Genomic DNA, 21,298 nt, shown 5'->3' with positions numbered 1-21,298 from the left:
GATCAGGGAACTAAGATCCCACAGGCCTCAGAGCAACTAAGCCCCTGAGCCACAACTAGAGAGTCCATAACAAAAGATCCCTTATGATGCAACGAAGACCCATGTGCCACAACTGAGACCCAACACAGCCAAATAAATAAAGAAATACTTAAAAAATAAATCAGAATGGTTTTTTCTTAGACTATGAAGAAAGCAGAGTAAAATAATCTGTAGCTGGGCAAAGAGTGGGAGGAAGGTTTATTGAATTGTTGGCTGCCTGGGGAAGGCCTTTTGCAGGGAATGACATGTGAACTAATAACAAATGTCTATGTCAAGTGATCCCAGAAATGGTCTGATTCATCCAAAACCAATTTGCCAAAAACCAGTGTGCCAAATAAGCAGTTTACTGGATTTGCAGAAATGGGTATATGCACCAATTTATCAGAAAATTGGTGACTTTATGAAAAAGTCACTGATAAAATTTCATCCCATTCTCCTATTCACAATTTTTCTAACCAAATAAGCCTTGTATCTTCCTAGGCTTCAGTGCATGCCTCTTGGAAGTTCCCTGGCGGTCCAGTGGTTGAGACTCCATGCTTCCAGTGCAGAGGGCACAGGTTTGATCCCTGGTCAGGAGAACTAGGATCCCACTAGCTGCATAGCGTGGCGTGGCAAAAAATAAAAACTTATCATCTTTGTTTACCCATCCATGATCTGGCTCCCCTTGAGAATGTCAGCTCCACAAGGTCACATCACAACAAATATCCACCCACCTTTCATTTCTATGTATTTGCCTTTCTTCGAGTCAGCTCAGTTTAGTTGCTCAGTCGTGTCCGACTCTTTGCGACCCCATGGACTGCTGCATGCCAGGCCTCCCTGTCCTTCACCAACTCCCGGAGCTTGCTCAAACTCATGTCCATTGAGACAGTGATGCCATCCAACCATCTCATCCTCTGTCATCCCCTTCTCCTCCTGCCTTCAATCTTTCCCAGGATCAGGGTCTTCTCCACTGAGTCAGTTCTTCACATCAGGTGGCCAAAGTATAGGAGTTTCAGCTTCAGCATCAGTCTTTCCAATGAATATTCAAGACTGATTTCTTTTAGGATGGACTGGTTGGATCTCCTTGTAGTAGAAGGGACTCTCAAGAGTCTTTTCCAACACCACAGTTCAAAAGCATCAATTCTTCGCTGCTAAACTTTCTTTATAGTCCAAGTCTCACATCCATATATGCTGCTGCTGCTGCTGCTAAGTCACTTCAGTCATGTCCGACTCTGTGCTACCCCATAGACAGCAGCCCGCCAGGCTCCCCCGTCCTTGGGATTCTCCAGGCAAGAATACTGGAGTGGGTTGCCATTTCCTTCTCCAATGCATGAAAGTGAGAAGTGAAAGTGAAGTCGCTCAGTCGTGTCCGACTCTTAGCGACCCCATGGGCTGCAGCCCACCAGGCCCCTCCATCCATGGGATTTTCCAGGCAAGAGTACTGGAGTGGGGTGCCATTGCCTTCTCCGATCCATACATGACTACTGGAAAAACCATAGCCTTGACTAGATGGACCTTTGTTAGCAAAGTAATGTCTCTGCTTTTTAACATGCTGTCTAAGTTGGTCATAGCTTTTCTTCCAAGGAGCAAGCATCTTTTAATTTCATGGCTGCAGTCACCATCTGCAGTGATTTTGGAGCCCCCAAAAATAAAGTCTGACACTGTTTCCACTGTTTCCCCATCTATTTGCCATGAAGTGATGGGACCTGATGCCATGATCTTCGTTTTCTGAATGTTGAGTTTTAAGCCAGCTTTTTCACTCTCTTCTTTCACTTTCATCAAGAGGCTCTTTACTCTGTTTTCTGTCATAAGGGTGGTGTCATCTGCATATATGAGGTTATTGATATTTCTGAATCTTGATTCCAGCTTGTGCTTCATCCAGCCCAACATTTCACATGATGCACTCTGCGTATAAGTTAAATAGTTAGGGTGACAATATACAGCCTTGACATACTCCTTTCCCGATTCTGAACCAGTCTGTTGTTCCTTGTCCAGTTCTAACTGTTGCTTCTTGACCTGCATACAGATTTCTCAGGAGGCAGGTAAGGTGGTCTGGTATTCCCATCTCTTTCAGAATTTTCCACAGTTTGTTGTGATCCACACAGTAAAGGCTTTGGCGTAGTCAAAGCAGAAGTAGATGTTTTTCTGGAACTCCCTTGCTTTCTTGATAATCCAACAGATGTTGGCAATTTGATCTTTAGTTCCTCTGCTTTTTCTAAATCCAGCTTGAACATCTGAAAGTTCACGGTTCACATACTGTTGAAGCCTGGCTTGTAGAATTTTGGGCATTACTTTGCTAATGTGTGAGATGAATGCAATTGTGCAGTAGTTTGAGCATTCTTTGGCATTGCTTTTCTTTGGGATTGGAATGAAAACTGACCTTTTCCAGTCCTGTGGCCACTGCTGAGTTTTCCAAATTTGCTGGCATATTGAGTGCAGCACTTTCACAGCGTTATCTTTCAGGATTTGAAATAGCTCAACTGGAATTTCATCACCTCCAATAGCGTTGCTTGTAGTGATGCTTCCTAAGGCCCACTTGACTTTGCATTCCAGGATGCTCTAGGTGGGTGATCACACCATCGTGGTTATCTGGGTCACGAAGATATTTTTTTGTATAAGTTCTTCTGTGTATTCTTGCCACCTCTTTTTAATACCCTCTGCTTCTGTTAGGTCCGTACCATTTCTGTCCTTTATTGTGCCCATCTTCACATGAAATGTTCCTTTAGTATCTTGAATTTTCTTGAAGAGATCTCTAGTCTTTCCCATTCTATTGTTTTCTTCTATTTCTTTTCAAAATGTATGTCAAATTCAACGTCTCCATGAAAGCTTTCAGTTCTGAAGGAAATCATGAAAAAAGTGCTTACCTGGCAATTTTACATGAGGAAAATACTGCGAAATAATATTACCAATTTCTTAAAAATGTGTCCTTCATCTGGTATTATTCACAGTTTCTGTGGTCACTTTCAGAATAGTGATTTAATCCAACCACAATGCAGTTTAATAAAAATATTTAGGAAAAAAATTTTTTTAATTTAGGAATAGTTATGTAAGTTCCTAATAAATAGCAATGTATTATATTTAAAATCAGTAATCATAGCAAATAATCATTCTTTGCATGCAGATTTAATTTTCTGCTAATGGAAAATTGCCATGAAAATTTGTAACCAATAAAAAGTAATCAAGATCTTAAAAAATCAAACAAACAGATTTTATGGCTTCATCTTCCTTTCCTAAAAAATACTTATTTATTTGGGCCTTAGTTGCAGCATGCAGGATCTTTAGTTGTGGCACATGGGATCTAGTTTCCTGAGCAGGGATTGAACCTGGGTCCCCAGCACTGGGAGTGAGGAGTCTTAGCCACTGGACCACCAGGGAAGTCCTAGTCTTCATCTTCTTAAATTAGCTTCAGTGAGTAATATAGTCTTCTGATTTTTCCTTGAATATAGAAAATATGCTTCATAACATATTTTCATTCAGTCTATTGAGGAACATCCAGCCAGAGAAACTTGAGTGTTAGCCTTGAGGTTCCTCATCTAATTCTAGCCCCTGACTCTTGTGTCGGGGGGGCAGGGGTATGCTGTGATTGCCCTGTTCAGTCTCTTCGCTCCTGGCCCATCCCATTCTAGGCTTTTGTGTGGGTCAAAACCAGTTTGTAGAAGACCTAATTCCATGTCCAATTGTGCCAGTGGAAATCTTCCTTTCTAGGCTGCGGGAAAGAGAAGGCTTGAACTGGAGGGTTCTGCACATGGATGGACATTTGGAATGGACATTTACATACACTATGATCCTTCATGTATTTATTCTGTATATCTTTATGGAGCATCCTCAGGGTGCCAGGTTATGATACTGAATAAATCTGACAAAGACCCTGACCTTGTGGAGCGAAGATTCTCAAGGGGAGCCAGATCATGGATGGGTAAACAAAGATGGTAAGGCTTTGTTTCTTTTTTCTTTTTTTTGCCACATCACGCAGCATGTGGAATCCTAGTTCCCTGACCAGGGATCAAACACATACCCCCTGCACTGAAAGTGTGGAGTCTCAATCACCGGACTTCCAGGGAATTTCCAAAGATGATACATTTTAACACTGCAAGCAATAACTGAATACATTCTCCCTATTAAAAGAGGAATACAGGAAACAAGATTACAGCATCTTTCAACATCTCTTCTGTGGATCCCATCAGGTGACTTTCTCACTATTTACTTAGTCCTTTTCATGGTGAGAATCTTGGACTGTGGCCACATCTTCTCTCCTCTCTCCTGGGTGCTGGAGAGGAAGTGGAGAGGTTGAACTTTGGATGATCACTTAAGGCACATCTGGGTACCATTCACCTGATTTCCACAGACCCATGGGTGGGTGGGGATGGTTGAGGCAATCACGCCATGGAGGCCTGAACAAGAACTCCCTTGGCCTGGTAAACTCAGCAAACTTGGCTGAGTCCCCGTTTGGAATCACGCTTTCACCTCTTTTCTGGAGCAGCCTGAAGGACCTGCTTTGCAGTAGTCGCTGGAAATGGAAATGTGCCAGCCTCTCAGGCCAGAAGGTATTCTTTCTTCTTCTTTGAGTCTTACTTCATGACTCCTTTGATTAGGACTTGGGGAAAATCAGTTTCCTGTTAGACAGCTTGTTTTCATCTTCTCTGGGCTCCAAGGACTGTGTTAATTTTTTTTTTTTTAATCGGAATTAAAGCTCTTAATGAGACATATGGACCATCTTCTTTTATTTATTTATGGCCACTCCACACAGCATTTGGGATCTTAGTTCCCCAGCCAGGGATCGAACCTGCACCCCCTTGCATTGGAAGCACAGACTCTTAATCACTGGACCTGCAGGGAAGTTCCTAATCCAGCAACACATCCCCTTGGTTCTTCCAAAATAGCTCTATGCATATAGACATTTCAGTTCAGTTCAGTCACTCAGTTGTATTTGACTCTTTGTGACCCCATGGACTGCAGCACGCCAGACCTCCCTGTCCATCATCAACTCCCAGAGTTTACTCAAACTCATGTCCTTTGAGTCTGTGATGCCATCCAACCATCTCATCCTCTGTCATCCCCTTCTCCTCCTGCCTTCAATCTTTCCCAGCATCAGGGTCTTTTCAAATGAGTCAGTTCTTTGCATCAGGTGGCCAAAGTATTGGAGTTTCAGCTTCAGCATCAGTCTTTCCAATGAATATTCAAGACTGATTTCCTTTAGGATGGACCTGTTTGATCTCCTTGCTGTCCAAGGGATTCTCAAGAGTCTTCTCCAACACCACAGTTCAAAAGCATCAATTCTTTGGTGCTCAGCTTCCTTTATAGTCCAACCGTCACATCCATACATGACTGCTGGAAAAACCATAGATTTGACTAGATGGATCTTTGTTGGCAAAGTAATGTCTCTGCTTTTTAATATTCTGTCTAGGTTAGTCATAACTTTTTTCCAAGGAGCAAGCATCTTTTAATTTCATGGCTGCAGTCACCATCTGCAGTGATTTTGGAGCCCCCCAAAATAAAGTCTGACACTGTTTCCACTGTTTCCCCATCTTTTTGCCATGAAGTGATGGGACCGGATGCCATGATCTTAGTTTTCTGAATGTTGAGCTTTAAGCCAACTTTTTCACTCTCTTCTTCCACTTTCATCAAGAGGCTCTTTAGCTCTTCTTATTTTTCTGCCATAAAGGTGGTATCATCTGCATACTGGAGGTTATTGATATTTCTCCAGACAGTCTTGATGCCAACTTGTGCTTCATCCAGCCCAGTATTTCTCATGATGTACTCTTCATAGAAGTTAAATAAACAGGGTGACAATAGACAGCCTTGCTGTACTCCTTTCCCTATTTGGAACCAGTCTGTTCTTTGTCCAGTTCTAACTGTTGCTTCCTGACCAGGATACAGATTTCTCAATTGGCAAGTCAGGTGGTCTGGTATTCACATCTCTTTAAGAATATAGACATGTAGGTGGTGCAGAATTCTCTCAGCTTTTGCTTGTCTGAAAAGCTTTTGATTTCTCCTTCATACTTGAATGAGATCCTTGCTGGGTACAATAATCTGGGCTGTAGGTTATTTTCTTTCATCATTTTAAGTATGTCTTGCCATTCCCTCCTGGCTTGAAGAGTTTCTATTGAAAGATCAGCTGTTATCCTTATGGGAATTCACTTGTGTGTTATTTGTTGTTTTTCCCTTGCTGCTTTTAATATTTGTTCTTTGTGTTTGATCTTTGTTAATTTGATTAATATGTGTCTTGGGGTGTTTCTCCTTGGGTTTATCCTGTTTGGGACTCTCTGGGTTTCTTGGACTTGGGTGATTATTTCCTTTCCCATTTTAGGGAAGTTTTCCACTATTATCTCCTCAAGTATTTTCTCATGGTCTTTCTTTTTGTCTTCTTCTTCTGGAACCCCTATGATTCGAATGTTGTAGCGTTTAATATTGTCCTGGAGGTCTCTGAGATTGTCCTCATTTCTTTTAATTCGTTTTTCTTTTATCCTCTCTGATTCATTTATTTCTATCATTCTATCTTCTAATTCACTAATCCTATCTTCTGCCTCTGTTATTCTACTATTTGTTGCCTCCAGAGTGTTTTTAATTTCATTTATTGCATTATTCATTATATATTGACTCTTTTTTATTTCTTCTAGGTCCTTGTTAAACCTTTCTTGCATCTTCTCAATCCTTGTCTCCAGGCTATTTATCTGTGATTCCATTTTAGTTTCAAGATTTTGGATCACTTTCACTATCATTATTCGGAATTCTTTATCAGGTAGATTCCCTATGTCTTCCTCTTTTGTTTGGTTTGGTGGGCATTTATCCTGTTCCTTTATCTGCTGAGTATTCCTCTGTCTCTTCATCTTGTTTAAATTGCTGAGTTTGGGGTGTCCTTTCTGTATTCTGGCAGTTTGTGGAGTTCTCTTTATTGTGGCGTTTCCTCGCTGTGTGTGGGTTTGTACAGGTGGCTTGTCAAGGTTTCCTGGTTAGGGAAGCTTGTGTCGGTGTTCTGGTGGGTGGAGCTGTATTTCTTCTCTCTGGAGTGCAATGAAATGTCCAGTAGTGAGTTATGAGATGTCTGTAGTTTTGGGGTGACTTTGGGCAGCCTGTATCTTGAAGCTCAGGGCTGTGTTCCTTTGTTGCTGGAGAATTTGCTTGGTATGTCTTGCCCTGGAACTTACTGGCCCTTGTGTGGTGCTTGGTTTCAGTGTCGGTATGGAGGCATTTGATGAGCTCCTGTCAATTAATGTTCCTTGGAGTCAGGAGTTCCCTGGAGTCAGGGTTTGGACTTAAGTCTCCTGCTTCCAGTTATCGGTCTTATTTTTACAGTAGTTTCAAAACTTCTCCTTCTATACAGCACCATTGATAAAACATCTACATTAAAGATGAAAAGTTTCTCTACGATGAGGGTCACTCAGAGAGGTTCACAGGGTTACATGGAGAAGAGAAGAGGGAGGAGGGAGTTAGAGGTGACCCAAATGGGATGAGGTGAATCAATAATGGAGAGAGTGGGGTAGCCAGTAGTCACTTCCTTATGTGCACTCCACAACTGGACCACTCAGAGATGTTCACGGAGTTATACAGAGAAGAGAAGAAGGAGGAAGTTGACAGAGGTGGCCAGAAGGATAAAAGGGGGGAATGAAAAGGAGGGAGACAGATCCAGCCAGTAATCAGTTCCCTAAGTGTTCTCCACCGTCTGGAACACACAGAAATTCACAGAGTTGGGTAGAGTAGAGGGGTTAGGGAGGAGACACAGGCGACCTGGTGGAGAAAAAGGAGAGTCTAAAGGGAGAGAGAGCAGTCAAGCCAGTATTCTTGCTCCCTAGTGAAAAATGGGTCCTGAAGATTGGGTTCTTAAAGGTACAAAATTGGTAACAAATACATAAAATCAGTGGAATAAAATAGAAAGCCCAGAGATAAATCCACGCACATATGGACACCTTATCTTTGACAAAGGAGGCAAGAATATACAATGGATTAAAGACAATCTCTTTAACAAGTGGTGCTGGGAAATCTGGTCAACCACGTGTAAAAGAATGAAACTAGACCACTTTCTAACACCATACACAAAAATAAACTCAAAATGGATTAAAGATCTAAACGTAAGACCAGAAACTATAAAACTCCTAGAGGAGAACATAGGCAAAACACTCTCTGACATATATCACAGCAGGATCCTCTATGACCCACCTCCCAGAATATTGGAAATAAAAGCAAAAATAAACAAATGGGACCTAATTAACCTTAAAAGCTTCTGCACAACAAAGGAAACTATAAGCAAGGTGAAAAGACAGCCTTCAGAATGGGAGAAAATAATAACAAATGAAGCAACTGACAAACAACTAATCTCAAAAATATACAAGCAACTCCTACAGCTCAACTCCAGAAAAATAAATGACCCAATCAAAAAATGGGCCAAAGAACTAAATAGACAGTTCTCCAAAGAAGACATACAGATGGCTAACAAACACATGAAAAGATGCTCAACATCACTCATTATCAGAGAAATGCAAATCAAAACCACTATGAGGTACCATTTCACACCAGTCAGAATGGCTGTGATCCAAAAGTCTACAAAATAAATGCTGGAGAGGGTGTGGAGAAAAGGGAACCCTCTTACACTGTTGGTGGGAATGCAAACTAGTACAGCCACTATGGAGAACAGTGTGGAGATTCCTTAAAAAACTGGAAATAGAACTGCCTTATGATCCAGCAATCCCACTGCTGGGCATACACACTGAGGAAACCAGAAGGGAAAGAGACACGTGTATCCCAATGTTCATCACAGCACTGTTTATAATAGCCAGGACATGGAAGCAACCTAGATGTCCATCAGCAGATGAATGGATAAGAAAGCTGTGGTACATATACACAATGGAGTATTACTCAGCCATTAAAAAGAATACATTTGAATCAGTTCTAATGAGGTGGATGAAACTGGAGCCTATTATACAGAGTGAAGTAAGCCAGAAGGAAAAACATAAATACAGTATACTAACGCATATATATGGAATTTAGAAAGATGGTAACAATAACCTGGTGTACGAGACAGCAAAAGAGACACTGATGTATAGAACAGTCTTATGGACTCTGTGGGAGAGGGAGAGGGTGGGAAGATTTGGGAGAGTGACATTGAAACATGTAGAATATCATGTAAGAAACGAGTTGCCAGTCCAGGTTCCATGCGCGATACTGGATGCTTGGGGCTGGTGCACTGGGACGACCCAGAGGGATGGTGTGGGGAGGGAGGAGGGAGGAGGGTTCAGGATGGGGAACACATGTATGCCTGTGGTGGATTCATTTTGATATTTGGCAAAACTAATACAATTATGTAAAGTTTAAAAATAAAATAAAATTAAAAAAAAAAGAATATAGACATGTAGGACACTTATTGAGCGACTTCACTTTCACTTTTCACTTTCATGCATTGGAGAAGGAAATGGCAACCCACTCCAGTATTCTTGCCTGGAGAATCCCAGGGACAGCGGAGCCCGGTGGGCTGCCGTCTATGGGGACACACAGAGTTGGACACTACTGAAGTGACTTAGCAGCAGCATCAGAGATGTATAGACATTTAGAGATGTATATCTACAGATTCTGATATTTATATAGAAGTATATAGACCTCTGGGACTTCCCTGGTGGCTCAGATGGTAAAGAATCTACCTGCAATGCGGGAGACTTGGTTTAATCCCTGGGTTGGGAAGATCCCCTGGAGAAGGGAAAGGCATCCCACTCCATATATATATGGGCTTCCCAAGTGGCACTAGCGGTAATGGCACCATCTGCCAATGTAGAACACATAAGAGATCCAGGTTGTGGGTTCAATCCATGGGTCAGGAAAATCCCCTGGAGGAGGGCATGGCAACCCCCTCCAGTATTCTTGCCTGGAGAATCCCATGGACAGAAGAGCCTGGTAGACTATAGTCCATGGGGTCACGTAGAGTTGGGCATGACTGAAGTGAGTTATCAGGCATGCAGCACATACACATATATATATGAATAGAGACAAGTAAATGACAAGATAGTCATCCAGTGGAATCCATGGAGGAGATGTCAAAAGATGCTGTAATCTTGTCTGCTGTGTTCCTATCCATGATATGTATATACAGTCTCCCCTTTTTTCAGCAGCTCCATGTTTCCACCAATATCCGCCTAACAGGTTTCTCTGCTTGCACTCCATCCTGCCCTCCCAAACCCAACCCTATTCACGATGTGATCACAGAACAGCTAGAATAATCCTTTGGAAATGTAGATCCCTATCCTACTCAGCACTTTCCAAGTGGCTTCTGATTGCACTTTGAATGAAATCTGAAGTCCTTACCCTAGAGCTTCCCAAGGCCCTATACGGTCACTACCTTTTGACTGTGCCAAGCATGCCTCAGGCCTTTGCACTTGTTAAGCCCTCTGTCTGGGAGGTTCTTCCCGAACATCATCAGGTGAAGAATCTTCAGTTCTCATCCTCTTTGTCCTTGTGGAATCCTGAGACACAGGAGCTGTGACAGAGGGTGTCCTGACTTGGGGATCTGACTTTCCTTAGTTATTGCTGATGGCTTCATATGGTCTAGACTAGGGGGCCCCCAACTTCTGGTGATCTGAGGTAGAACTTATGTAATAATAGAAATAAAGTACATAATATATGCAATGCGGTTGAATCATCCTATAGCCACTCCCCCGGCATTTCACCATCCATGGAAAAATGGTCTTCCATGAAACCGGTCCCTGGTGCCAAAAAGGTTGGGGTCCCCTGGTCTAGACTATCGCACATGGGTGATGGAAGTTCCAAAATGAACAGAAACCTTTCAGAGTGAAAAGTGAAAGTGATAAGAGAAACATGAAATTCATGTTTCAAAAACATATGCACTTTCCTCTGATAATCTTGGCTCCTATGTCAAGTGTGGATGCCACTTCTCTTCCAGATCATCGGGGTTTTTGCAAATGCTCATGCCTTTCACATGAAACTGCTTTCAACATATTCCAGAGGACTCAACATAACTTATTCTATCGGTTAAAGGTCAAGCATTTAATAGTGAGAACTTTGAAACATGGAAAATCTACTTGAACACATTCCACAGTGGGAAAAATAAAAATGAACACAGGTGAAGTTAAGGAGAGACATAGGGAAAATTCCAAAGCAGTGACTGGAAGGTCAGCCTCTGATAATAAGATAAGTGCATTTCGTCTGGCAAATGTCTATATTCTTTCACTTTTTGTTTTGTTTTTTTGTTTGTTTGTTTTTGTTTTTGGAAGCAGCTAGACTAGCCTGGAGAAGCACAGGTCAGGACAGTGGTGTGTAAATAGTATCCATCTGAATCCTTAAATCAAACATAAGCAACTGATGGGACTTCCCTGGTGGTCCAGTGGTTAAGAACCCACCTGCCAATGCAGAGGACACGGGTTGGATTCCTGGCCCAGAAAACTAAGATTCTACATGCCACTGGGTAACTAAACCCACGTGCCACAACTACTGAGCCTGAGACCTAGAGTCTGTGTTCTGCAACAAGAGAAGCCACCGCAATGAGACGTCCTCACACCACAACTGGAGAGAAGGCCCTGCTCACCCGAACTAGAGAAAGTCCGCACTTAGCAACCATGAGCCAGTGCAGCCAAAAAAGAAAAAAGAAAGCAACTGGTAAGATGGGGAAGATGGGAATTTCAGAGACCTAAGAGGGGTTACCCACAGAAAGTTTAAGATTCTTGGTAAAGGAAAGTCCTTCCAGCTCTGTTCCCATTTTATTTTTTAACTTAATTTTTATTTTACATTGAAGTATAGCTGGACTTACGATGTTGTGATTCAGCTAGTGGTTCAGTTACACATACACGTACATTCCTTCTTTTTCAGATTCTTTTCCCATATAGGTTGTTACAAATATTGAGCAGAGTTCCCTGGGATCTATAGTAGGTCCTTGCTGATTTTCTATTTTCTATATAGTAGTGTGTATACGTTAATCCCAAATGCCTAATTTATCCCTCTCCTTGCTGTTCCCATTTTCGATGGGAAGAACTTTCTTGAATCTTTTCATTTCCCCCACACCCTCCTAAGCTTGTTAAGAAGCTTCCCTGGCGGTTCAGTGGTTAAGACCCTGTGCTTCCAATGCAGGGGAGCAGGGTCGATCCCTGGTAGGTGAACTAATCCCACATACTACATGGTGTGGCCAAAAAATAAAAATATAAATAAATAAATTTTTTAAATTCAAAAAAGAAGACTATGAGGCAGCAAGGAGGGGCCTGAAAAGGCACAACCAAGGTGTGTCTGGGAGACAGTCAAGGGGTGAGGACAAATAGCCAGTTATTTTGACTGTAGCTTACTTCTCCCTTGGCTTCCCCTACAGGTCCTGTGCCTCTATGGGGGTGGGGGTGGGGGGCTCTGAGCTGAAAGAAATAAGAATGAACCAAGTAGCTGTCAGGTGTATCAAGCCAGCACCTCCTCTGGCTTCATGACAAATGGTCAACCTATGTGTTCAGTTCAGTTTAGTCGCTCAGTCGTGTCTGACTCTTTGCGACCCCATGAATCTCAGCACACCAGGCCTCCCTGTCCATCACCAACTCCCGGAGTTCACTCAGACTCACGTCCATTGAGTTGGTGATGCCATCCAGCCATCTCATCCTCTGTCGTCCCCTTCTCCTCCTGCCCCCAATCCCTCCCAGCATCAGAGTCTTTTCCAATGAGTCAACTCTTTGCATGAGGTGGCCAAAGTACTGGAGTTTTATCTTTAGCATCATTCCTTCCAAAGAAATCCCAGGGCTGATCTCCTTCAGAATGGACTGGTTGGATCTCCTTGCAGTCCAAGGGACTCTCAAAAGTCTTCTCCAACACCACAGTTCAAAAGCATCAATTCTTTGGCGCTCAGCTTTCTTCACAGTCCAACTCTCACATTCATACATGACCACAGGAAAAACCATAGCCTTGACTAGACGGACCTTTGTTGGCAAAATAATGTCTCTGCTTTTCAATATGCTAACTAGGTGGTCATAACTTTTCTTCCAAGGAGTAAGCATTGTTTAATTTCATGGCTGCAATCCATCTGCAGTGATTTTGGAGCCCCAAAAAATAAAGTCTGACACTATTTCCACTGTTTCCCCATCTATTTGCCATGAAGTGATGGGACCTGATGCCATGATCTTAGTTTTCTGAATGTTGAGCTTTAAGCCAACTTTTTCACTCTCCTCTTTCACTTTCATCAAGAGGCTTTTTAGTTCCTCTTCACTTTCTGCCATAAGGGTGGTGTCATCTGCATATCTGAGGTTATTGATATTTCTCCTGGCAATCTTGATTCCAGCTTGTGCTTCTTCCAGCCCAGCGGTTTTCATGATGTACTCTGCATATAAGTTAAATAAGCAGGGAGACAATATACAGCCTTGACGTATTCCTTTTCCTATTTGGAACCAGTCTGTTGTTCCATGTCCAGTTCTAACTGTTGCTTCCTGACCTGAATATTGGTTTCTCAAGAGGCAGGTCAGGTGGTCTGGTGTTTCCATCTCTTTCAGAATTTTCCACAGTTTCTTGTGATCCACACAGTCAAAGGATTTGGCATAGTCAATAAAGCCAAAATAAATGTTTTTCTGGAATTCTCTTGCTTTTTCCATGATCCAGTGGATGTTGGCAATTTGATCTCTGGTTCCTCTGCCTTTTCTAAAACCAGCTTGAACATCAGGAAGTTCACGGTTCATGTATTGCTGAAGCCTGGCTTGGAGAATTTTGAGCATTACTTTACTAGTGTGTGCTGCTGCTGCTGCTGCTAAGTCGCTTCAGTCGTGTCTGACTCTGTTTGACCCCATAGATGGCAGCCCACCAGGCTCCCCCATCCCTGGGATTCTCCAGGCAAGGGCAAGAACACTGGAGTCGGTTGCCATTTCCTTCTCCAATGCACGAAAGTAAAAAAATAAAGTGAAGTTGCTCAGTCGTGTCTGACTCCTAGTGACCCCATGGACTGCAGCCCACCAGGCCCCTCTGTCCATGGGATTTTCCAGGCAAGAGTACCGGCGTGGGGTGCCATTGCCTTCTCCGTACTAGCATGTGAGATGAGTGCAATTGTGCAGTAGTTTGAGCATTCTTTGGCATTGCTTTTCTTTGGGATTGGAATGAAAACTGACCTTTTCCAGTCCTGTGGCCACTGCTGAGTTTTCCAAATTTGCTGGCATATTGAGTGCAGCACTTTCACAGCATCATCTTTCAGGATTTGAAATAGCTCAACTGGAATTCCATCACCTCCACTAGCTTTGTTCGTAGAGATGCTTTCTAAGGCCCACTTGACTTCACATTCCAGGATGTCTGGCTCTAGATGAGTGACCATACATCGTGATTATCTGGGTTGTGAAGATCTTTTTTGTACAGTTCTTCTGTGTATTCTTGTCACCTCTTCTTAATATCTTCTGCTTCTGTTAGATCCATATCATTTCTGTCCTTTATCGAGCCCATCTTTGCATGAAATGTTCCCTTGGTATCTCTAATTTTCTTGAAGAGATTTCTAGTCTTTCCCATTCTGTTGTTTTCCTCTATTTCTTTGCATTGATCGCTGAGGAAGGCTTTCTTATCTCTCCTTGCTATTCTTTGGAACTCTACATTCAGGTGTCTCTATCTTTCCTTTTCTCCTTTGCTTTTCGCTTCAACCTATGTGTAAAGCTCTGGAATTCCACTCCCCTAGAGGGCTGTGTGCATGCTAGATGGCTTCAGTCTTGTCTGACTCATTGTGATCCTATGGACTGTAGCCCACCAGGCTCCTTTGTCCACGGGATTCTCCAGGCAAGAATACTGGAGTGGGTAGCCATCTCCTACTCTAGGGGATCTTCCCAACCCAGGGATTGAACCTGCATCTCTCATGTCTCCTTCATTGTCGGGCAGATTCTTTACCACTAACACCATCTGGGAAACCCCCATAAGGGCTGCTGCTGCTGCTGCTAAGTCGAGTCAGTTGTGTCCAACTCTGTGTGACCCCATAGACGGCAGCCCACCAGGCTCCTCCATCCCTGGGATTCTCCAGGCAAGAATACTGGAGTGGGTTGCCATTGCCTTCTCCGCCCATAAGGGCTAGGTCTATGCTTTACACAGTGACCCCCAACCCTCTCCCTTGCTAGCCAACACCAGTTACTTGCTGGACATTTCTGAATGAATGAATGAACATTTCTTAAGCTCCTACTATGGCTCAGGCTCTGGGGACCCTGTGGAGACCAGTTAGACAAGGAGTTTGCTCCCGTGGGATCTGCAGTCCAGTGTTAAAGGGATGAACATATAAACAAGAATCCCTCCAAGATGAGCCTTCTGAGTTGAGATGGACTCCTACCCTTCTCTGGGCTTCCCTGGTAGCTCAGACGGTAAAGAATCCACCTGCAATATGGGAGACCTGGGTTCGATCCCTGGGTTGGGAAGATCCCCTGGAAAAGGGAATGGCAACCCACTCTAGTATTCTCACCTGGGAAATCCCCAGATAGAGGATCCTGGTGGGCTACAGTCTATAGGGTCACAAAGAGTTGGACATGACTCAGGTGACTTAGCACGGATGCAGCCGCTTTCACAAAGGAGGTGACTTGTGGACAGAGCTAGAATTGGCCCCAGAGCTTGGAGGTCAGGGGAAGGGGAAATTCTGGAAGTTGTGTTAACATAGTAAGCACTCTGTTCTAAGCTAGCACCTCTGTTTATTTGTTGTGACTGGGAGATGGGAGCTATTTAAGATTAAGTGGTGGAGGGAAGAGGTTGCTTCCTAAAATGCCAGCACTGCAAAAAACTGTTACTTGGGAGAAGCTGACTGGGTTGCTGTCAGAATAAATAATGAGGAATATGGGAAGGTCCCCAGAACAGTGCCAAGGTGCAGTAAGAGTACAGCAAGTGAGACTTCAAAATAATTCCCATTGCAGGTTTCCCTGGTAGTCCAGTGGTTGAGGGCCTGCCTTGCAATGCAGGGGACATGAGTTCCAAAGCAGGTGGTGGTGGGAGGGCAGGATCCCATTGCAGGGCAAGTAGGCCTGCGCACCACAGCTACTGAAGCCCACATGCCCTGCAGCCTGTGCTCCACAAGAGAAACCACTGAAATGAGAAGATCGCATGCTAGAGAGAGCCCACGGGCAGCAACGAAGGCCCAGTGCAGTAAAAAAAAAAAAAAAAAGATCCTATGGCAGTTTCCTCTCCATCTCTATAACAGTCATCATCTCTGGAAACATCACCTTAATTAGTCCTCCAGCTTATTCCCTTGCTTCCTGAAGACTATTCGCAATGCTGCAGCCAGAGTGACTCCTATGACAGTTATAGTCAGAGTATGTCCCTCAGCTGACAACCTTGCAGTGGTCTCGTGTCACGCAAGGTAAAAGCCAAAATCTTCACTGGTCTCCAGGAACCCACCTGAGCTTCCCCCTCTTCCTTCATTGACCTTGTCTTCTACTCTAGGTCTCAAGTGAAAAGATACTGGCCTCTCAGCTAGCTCAGTAACCACATCCAACACTCTCCTGCCTCAGGACCTTAGCACCTGCTGTTCCCTCTGCCTGGAAACTTTCCTCCAGGTTACTAAGTAGCTCACTCCTACCTCAAGTTATTGATATAATTACCTTTTTAATGGGACCTTCCCTGACAACCTTTTTCAAATAGAAACACTCCTCCCATGTTGTCTACCCTTCCCTGATTTTTCATAGCACCTATTACCTTTTATTACATGAATAATATTATGTTACTCTTTTTTATGTATGGTACTCATTGGTATACTGTTTTTTATTGTACGTATTATACTATGTATGACATTTATATAATGTATTTGTTGATTGACCCCGCTCCTCCCCACACCTGTCCCCTACCCCTTATCTCCTGTTGACTGAGGGCAGGAATTAACGCTTTGCTCGGTGATGTATCTGCAAAGCCTACACGGTGCCCGGTACCCAGGAGGTGCTCAGTAAATACGGGTAGGACCAAAAGAAAAAAAAAAAAGAAAAAAAAAATCAATCGTGAACGAAAGAATACATGAACGAGCCTGCGGTCTCTACCTCGACTCCCGGCCCTGGTTTAACCCCTTCGCGCTGCAGGTGAGGCTGGGGAGCCGAGCCCAACGCGCCTGCGCAGCACCACCGGGTGGGCGTGCGCAGGGTAGTCCCGGAGTAGCGGCAGCACTCCTTTTCGAGGCGCGGCGCCCGCGGAGGGTTACATTCGGGAGAGGCGGGGCCTTCGCAGGTCGGGGGATTTGGAGGGCGGGGCTCTCTGGGAGTTCGGGCGGGGCGGCTGCTCCGCGTGCAGTTGCTCCACGTCTGCCTCGCCGCTCGCCCGGGGTCCCGCTCCCCGGCCTCTGCTGCCGCCCCCGGCTCGGTCCCCGGCCTGCTCCCGGTCCTTCGCGCAGCCCCGGCCTTCTCCGCCGCAGCCATGTCCAAGGAGCCACGGGCCGGGCGGGAGGAGATCCTGGAGTGCCAGGTGATGTGGGAGCCTGACAGCAAGAAGAACACGCAGATGGACCGCTTCCGGGCAGCAGTGGGCGCCGCCTGCGGCCTGGCACTGGGTGAGTGCGGGGTGAGCGTCCCGGAGGGCTCCCCGGCCACCTCTTGGCTGGACCAGGGGCTTTCAGAAATCGGGCTCCTCCCTTGGCCATCCGAGGGACATTATTCCTGGAGTCCCGGGAGCCCCTTTTTCCTGGACGTTGGCGTCAGGGCCCATCTTAGTTGTTGGAATGGTCTCCTGATTTTCATCTTCCCGCCTCTGGGGGTTGGAGGAGCCACTGGACAGTGGGGGGCCCGCCCTAGGGGGTGGGACATCTTCTGACTGTGGGGTTTTGCCCGCGTGTCTGTGCGGGGTGTCACTTCCTCTCTTTTCGGGGAGCCAGTCTCCTCTTCTCTGCAGTATCCATCTCTCTGGTAGGGTAGCCCCTCTGGTCTTGGAACCCCTGTGGACCGAGAGATCCCTTGTTAGCCATTCCTACCTGTGAGGAGTTCTCCCTGGAGTCTTGCCCTCACATCCCGGGGGCTTCTGTCTCTCTTACCCAGGTCTTCTTTGACCCTTAGCTCTTCCCTTCTATTGAGGGGTGGGTCACTTGGCAGCCACATTACCTGGTGCTGACCCCTCACTGCACCCCCCTCTCCTCCCCCTGCCCCCCCGCAGGCTGACCCTGGTAGAGGCCAGCCTAGATTCTGGGCATCAAGGAGATGGATGATGCTCAGGCAGGAGGCTGTCTCTGGGATTGGGGTGGAACTCCTTCCCCTTATGTGTTTACACTCCCAGCCCCAAACAGAACCTAGGCCAGTACCCCCCTTCCAGCTCCCTCCCTGTCCTCAGGAGCCACCTGGGTGCGATGGCCCTTTTCTGAGTGAGAAGCTTTCCCCCAGCTCTATCTGGCTGTCCACCTACTTCCTGCATCCTCCCTTCAGCGATTTTTCATCTCATTGTGACCCTTTCCCCCTCGTCTCGCCCCTCTGCCGGCTACAGGGACTCCTGTGTTTCTGTTGGTGGCATCACTGTCCTCAGGGAGCCCCACAGGAATGGAGACGGGTCGTCTGCCTTCCAGCATGGTCCCCTTTCCACCCCAGTGCCCGCATCTCCCAGGGGGCCCTGGTTTCCTCTTCCCTGAACACTGGCTGGTTTTCCTCCTTCCTGCTTCTCTTCTCTTTAGTACCTGCTGCCTGCGGGCTTTGCCTGAGCAGCCTTGAAGCGAAGGTCTGGTTGGTCACACCTGGGCTCTGAGACTCACAATGGCTCCTTGTTGACTGTGGATTTGCACATCCTGCCACCTGGCAGCTTGCATGTCCTCCACAGCACAGTGGGCGTCATAGCTTCCACAGGTAGCCCCTTCCCTTGCTCACCCAGCTCCCTCCCTCTCCCGGCTGCCTGCTCCCTGGTGACAGGTGTGGCTTATTACTCCCTAGGCCTTTTTTTTAGGTAATAGTTGGTAAGTTAATGTGTGTTAGATTGGGGGACAGAGTTGTTTCTTTTTGGTTACACCGCACGGCTTCTGGGATCTTAGTTCCCCCACCAGGGATTGAACCTGGGCCCTCGGCAGTGAGAGCACAGAGTTCCAACCACTGGACCACCAGGAAACTCCCTGGGGCACAGACTTGATTCCCACCAAGAGCCAGGAGTGGAACCACATCCTTCTTTTGTGTTTCCGTGCCTTGATTCCATGTCTCTTTTTCTTCTGCCAGCTGTTCTCCCTGACGCTTTACAAAATGATTTCACAGAAGGGCAGTCCTGCGAGACGCGTGAGGCTGAGCTATCACCTAACTGCCGGGATTCTGAACTGGCTCTGCCACTTACTAGCTGTGTGGTCAGAGGGAAGTCACCGGATCTCCCGAGCCTTGGTTTCCCTCATCTGTAAAATGGACATAATGAGAGGACTGACATCATTGGGTGGGCGTGAAGGCCATCAGGCTGAGCGCTCTGCCACACCTGGCCGGGGGTGGCTGAGCAGACACTGGCAGGCACCAGTAGCCCCCAGACTGTCTGTCCAACTCCTGTCTGCCCTTCAAGGCTGGGACTGGTGGCCTGCTGGCCAGGGTGAAGCTGCAGAATTAGTTTGGGCTTCTCACACTGAGTTGCAGTCTCCTTGAGAGACTGCATAGGAAAAGCAAGATTTCCAGCTTCTTTGGCAAACCCACCGGCCCGTGATGATGGGTTCATGTCCCCACAGGAGGCATCAGCTGAGCTGAGTGGGGCTCCTCTCTTGGTCTGGGAGTGCTTTAGACCTTTTTTTTTTTTTTTCCCTCTTCCTCCTCTTCTACTCCTGCTTCTCTTCTTTCCACAGGCCTGGCCCTGGACATCTTGGGCTTTGCTTTAGGAGCCAACTCAAATGCTGTCCTCTCTGATTATTCTCTTTACTGCTTTCTTTTCCTCTCTCTCCAATTGCATATAATTTGGACTTTTAACCTGTCTTGCCTTTTCGGTTAGTCGTGAGCATGTTTTTTTAATTGGCCTGTGAGGCATGTGGGATCTTTGTTTCCTGACTAGGGATTGAACCTGTGCCCCCTGCAGTGGAAGCATGGAGTCCTACCCACTGGACCATCAGGGAATCCCCTATTTAGCCTTCGTATTTGCTTAAACACAGCACTCTTGAACTTGTCTGTGCCATCAGCAATGGCTGGTGTGTGGCTGGTAGGCAGCACTGAGCAATGCTCTTGTCTGGATGTAGGGAGAGAGCAAGGGATGCGTCCTCACAGACTGGCTCAGCCCTACTGCAACCCTGAGATGGGACGAGTTGGGGGGCATTCTCCAGCCCCACCAAGACACTGCCAGTGGGAGGATTCTATCCTTGTGTTTTGGAGGGGCAGGGCCTCCCTGGAACTATGCAGTCTCTTCCAGGACCAGAACCGTAGGTTGGTTGGCTCTTGTCATGGCTTCCAGCAGAGTTCGTCTGGGAATCCACAGCATGCCCATCTAGACCTTGGGGTCCTCTGGGTGCAGACCTTGGGGGCAGCCTGCAGCCCTGTGACACTTGGCCTTGTTTTCAAGGCCCCAGGGGGCATACTACATGCACCAGCTCTCGGTCATTAGGGGAGGCCACCAGCTTTATGGTACACGTTACTTTTTGCTTTTTATACACAGCCATTAAAAAGAATATATATATATATATATATATATATATATATATATATATGACTGTGCTAGGTCTTTTAGCTGTAGTACATGGGGTCTTTGATCTGTGTTGCAGCATGTGGGATTTAGTTCCCTGACTAGGGGTCGAACCCTGCCCCCTTGCATTGGGAGCCCCGAGCCTTAGCCACTGGACCACCAGGGAAGTCCCAGTACATGCTGTTCTGGAGGACTGGGCCAAGTGTCTTTACATCACAAACTGCAACTCATCTCTGCATACCAGCATCTGGGGGAAAACTGGCCAACACAAAGAAGGCCTGGTCTCCATTCTCAAACAGCTCAAGTGTCCTTGTGGGGAGAAGGCTCTCACAAAGGTAGCAGCGCTGAGCAGTGTGTGTAGGGGCGTGTGTTGCACACCTTCTGAGCTCCAAGGCTATTAGGATGCTGGTAAAGGGGGCTGACAGGACCTTGAGCTGAGATGTGAAAGGTGTAGGCGGGTCAGAATTCTCACAGGTGGGGAGGAAGAAGCCAGTGAAGCTGCAGGCGGGGCTTATAAACTCAGAGGCCTGCAGGGACCAGGCAGGTGATGAGATATACAGTGAATGTTTATTGAGCCCTTGCTACACGCCAGGCCTCATTTGGGAACTTTGCATGGATTAACTAACTTAATTCTTAGTAACCTGGCCAAATAGTTGGGGCTCTCATCAAGTTTCCCAGCTGAGAAACTGGAGGCTCAGAGTCTTGGCTAAGGTCTCGTAGCTGTGACCAGTAGGGCTGGAGTCAGTGCCCTGAGCTGCGGTATCAGGTTGCCTCTGGCATGTGTGTGAAGGGC

At 46.0% G+C, this 21,298-nt stretch overlaps 1 protein-coding gene across 3 annotated transcripts in view; it reads left to right on the top strand.

Moving 5' to 3' along the window:
- Positions 1–17,167: 17,167 nt before the first annotated feature.
- AACS (acetoacetyl-CoA synthetase) overlaps positions 17,168–21,298 on the top strand; it is a 55,055-nt gene continuing 50,924 nt past the window's right edge. For all 3 annotated transcript variants that reach the window (XM_086347272.1, XM_086347271.1, XM_086347273.1), the window contains exon 1: positions 17,168–17,449. In XM_086347272.1, the coding sequence (XP_086203398.1) occupies positions 17,317–17,449 (133 nt within the window). In that variant the 5' untranslated portion in view covers positions 17,168–17,316. The remainder of the gene's footprint in view (positions 17,450–21,298) is intronic.

The sequence above is a fragment of the Bos grunniens genome, chromosome 17 (genome assembly GCF_055505025.1).
Source record: "Bos grunniens cultivar Pamir isolate PY7600 chromosome 17, Bosgru_T2T1.0, whole genome shotgun sequence".
NCBI classification, from domain to species: domain Eukaryota; kingdom Metazoa; phylum Chordata; class Mammalia; order Artiodactyla; family Bovidae; genus Bos; species Bos grunniens.
Note: the sequence above shows the minus strand (reverse complement) of the source record. Positions and strands in the feature narration are given on the sequence as shown.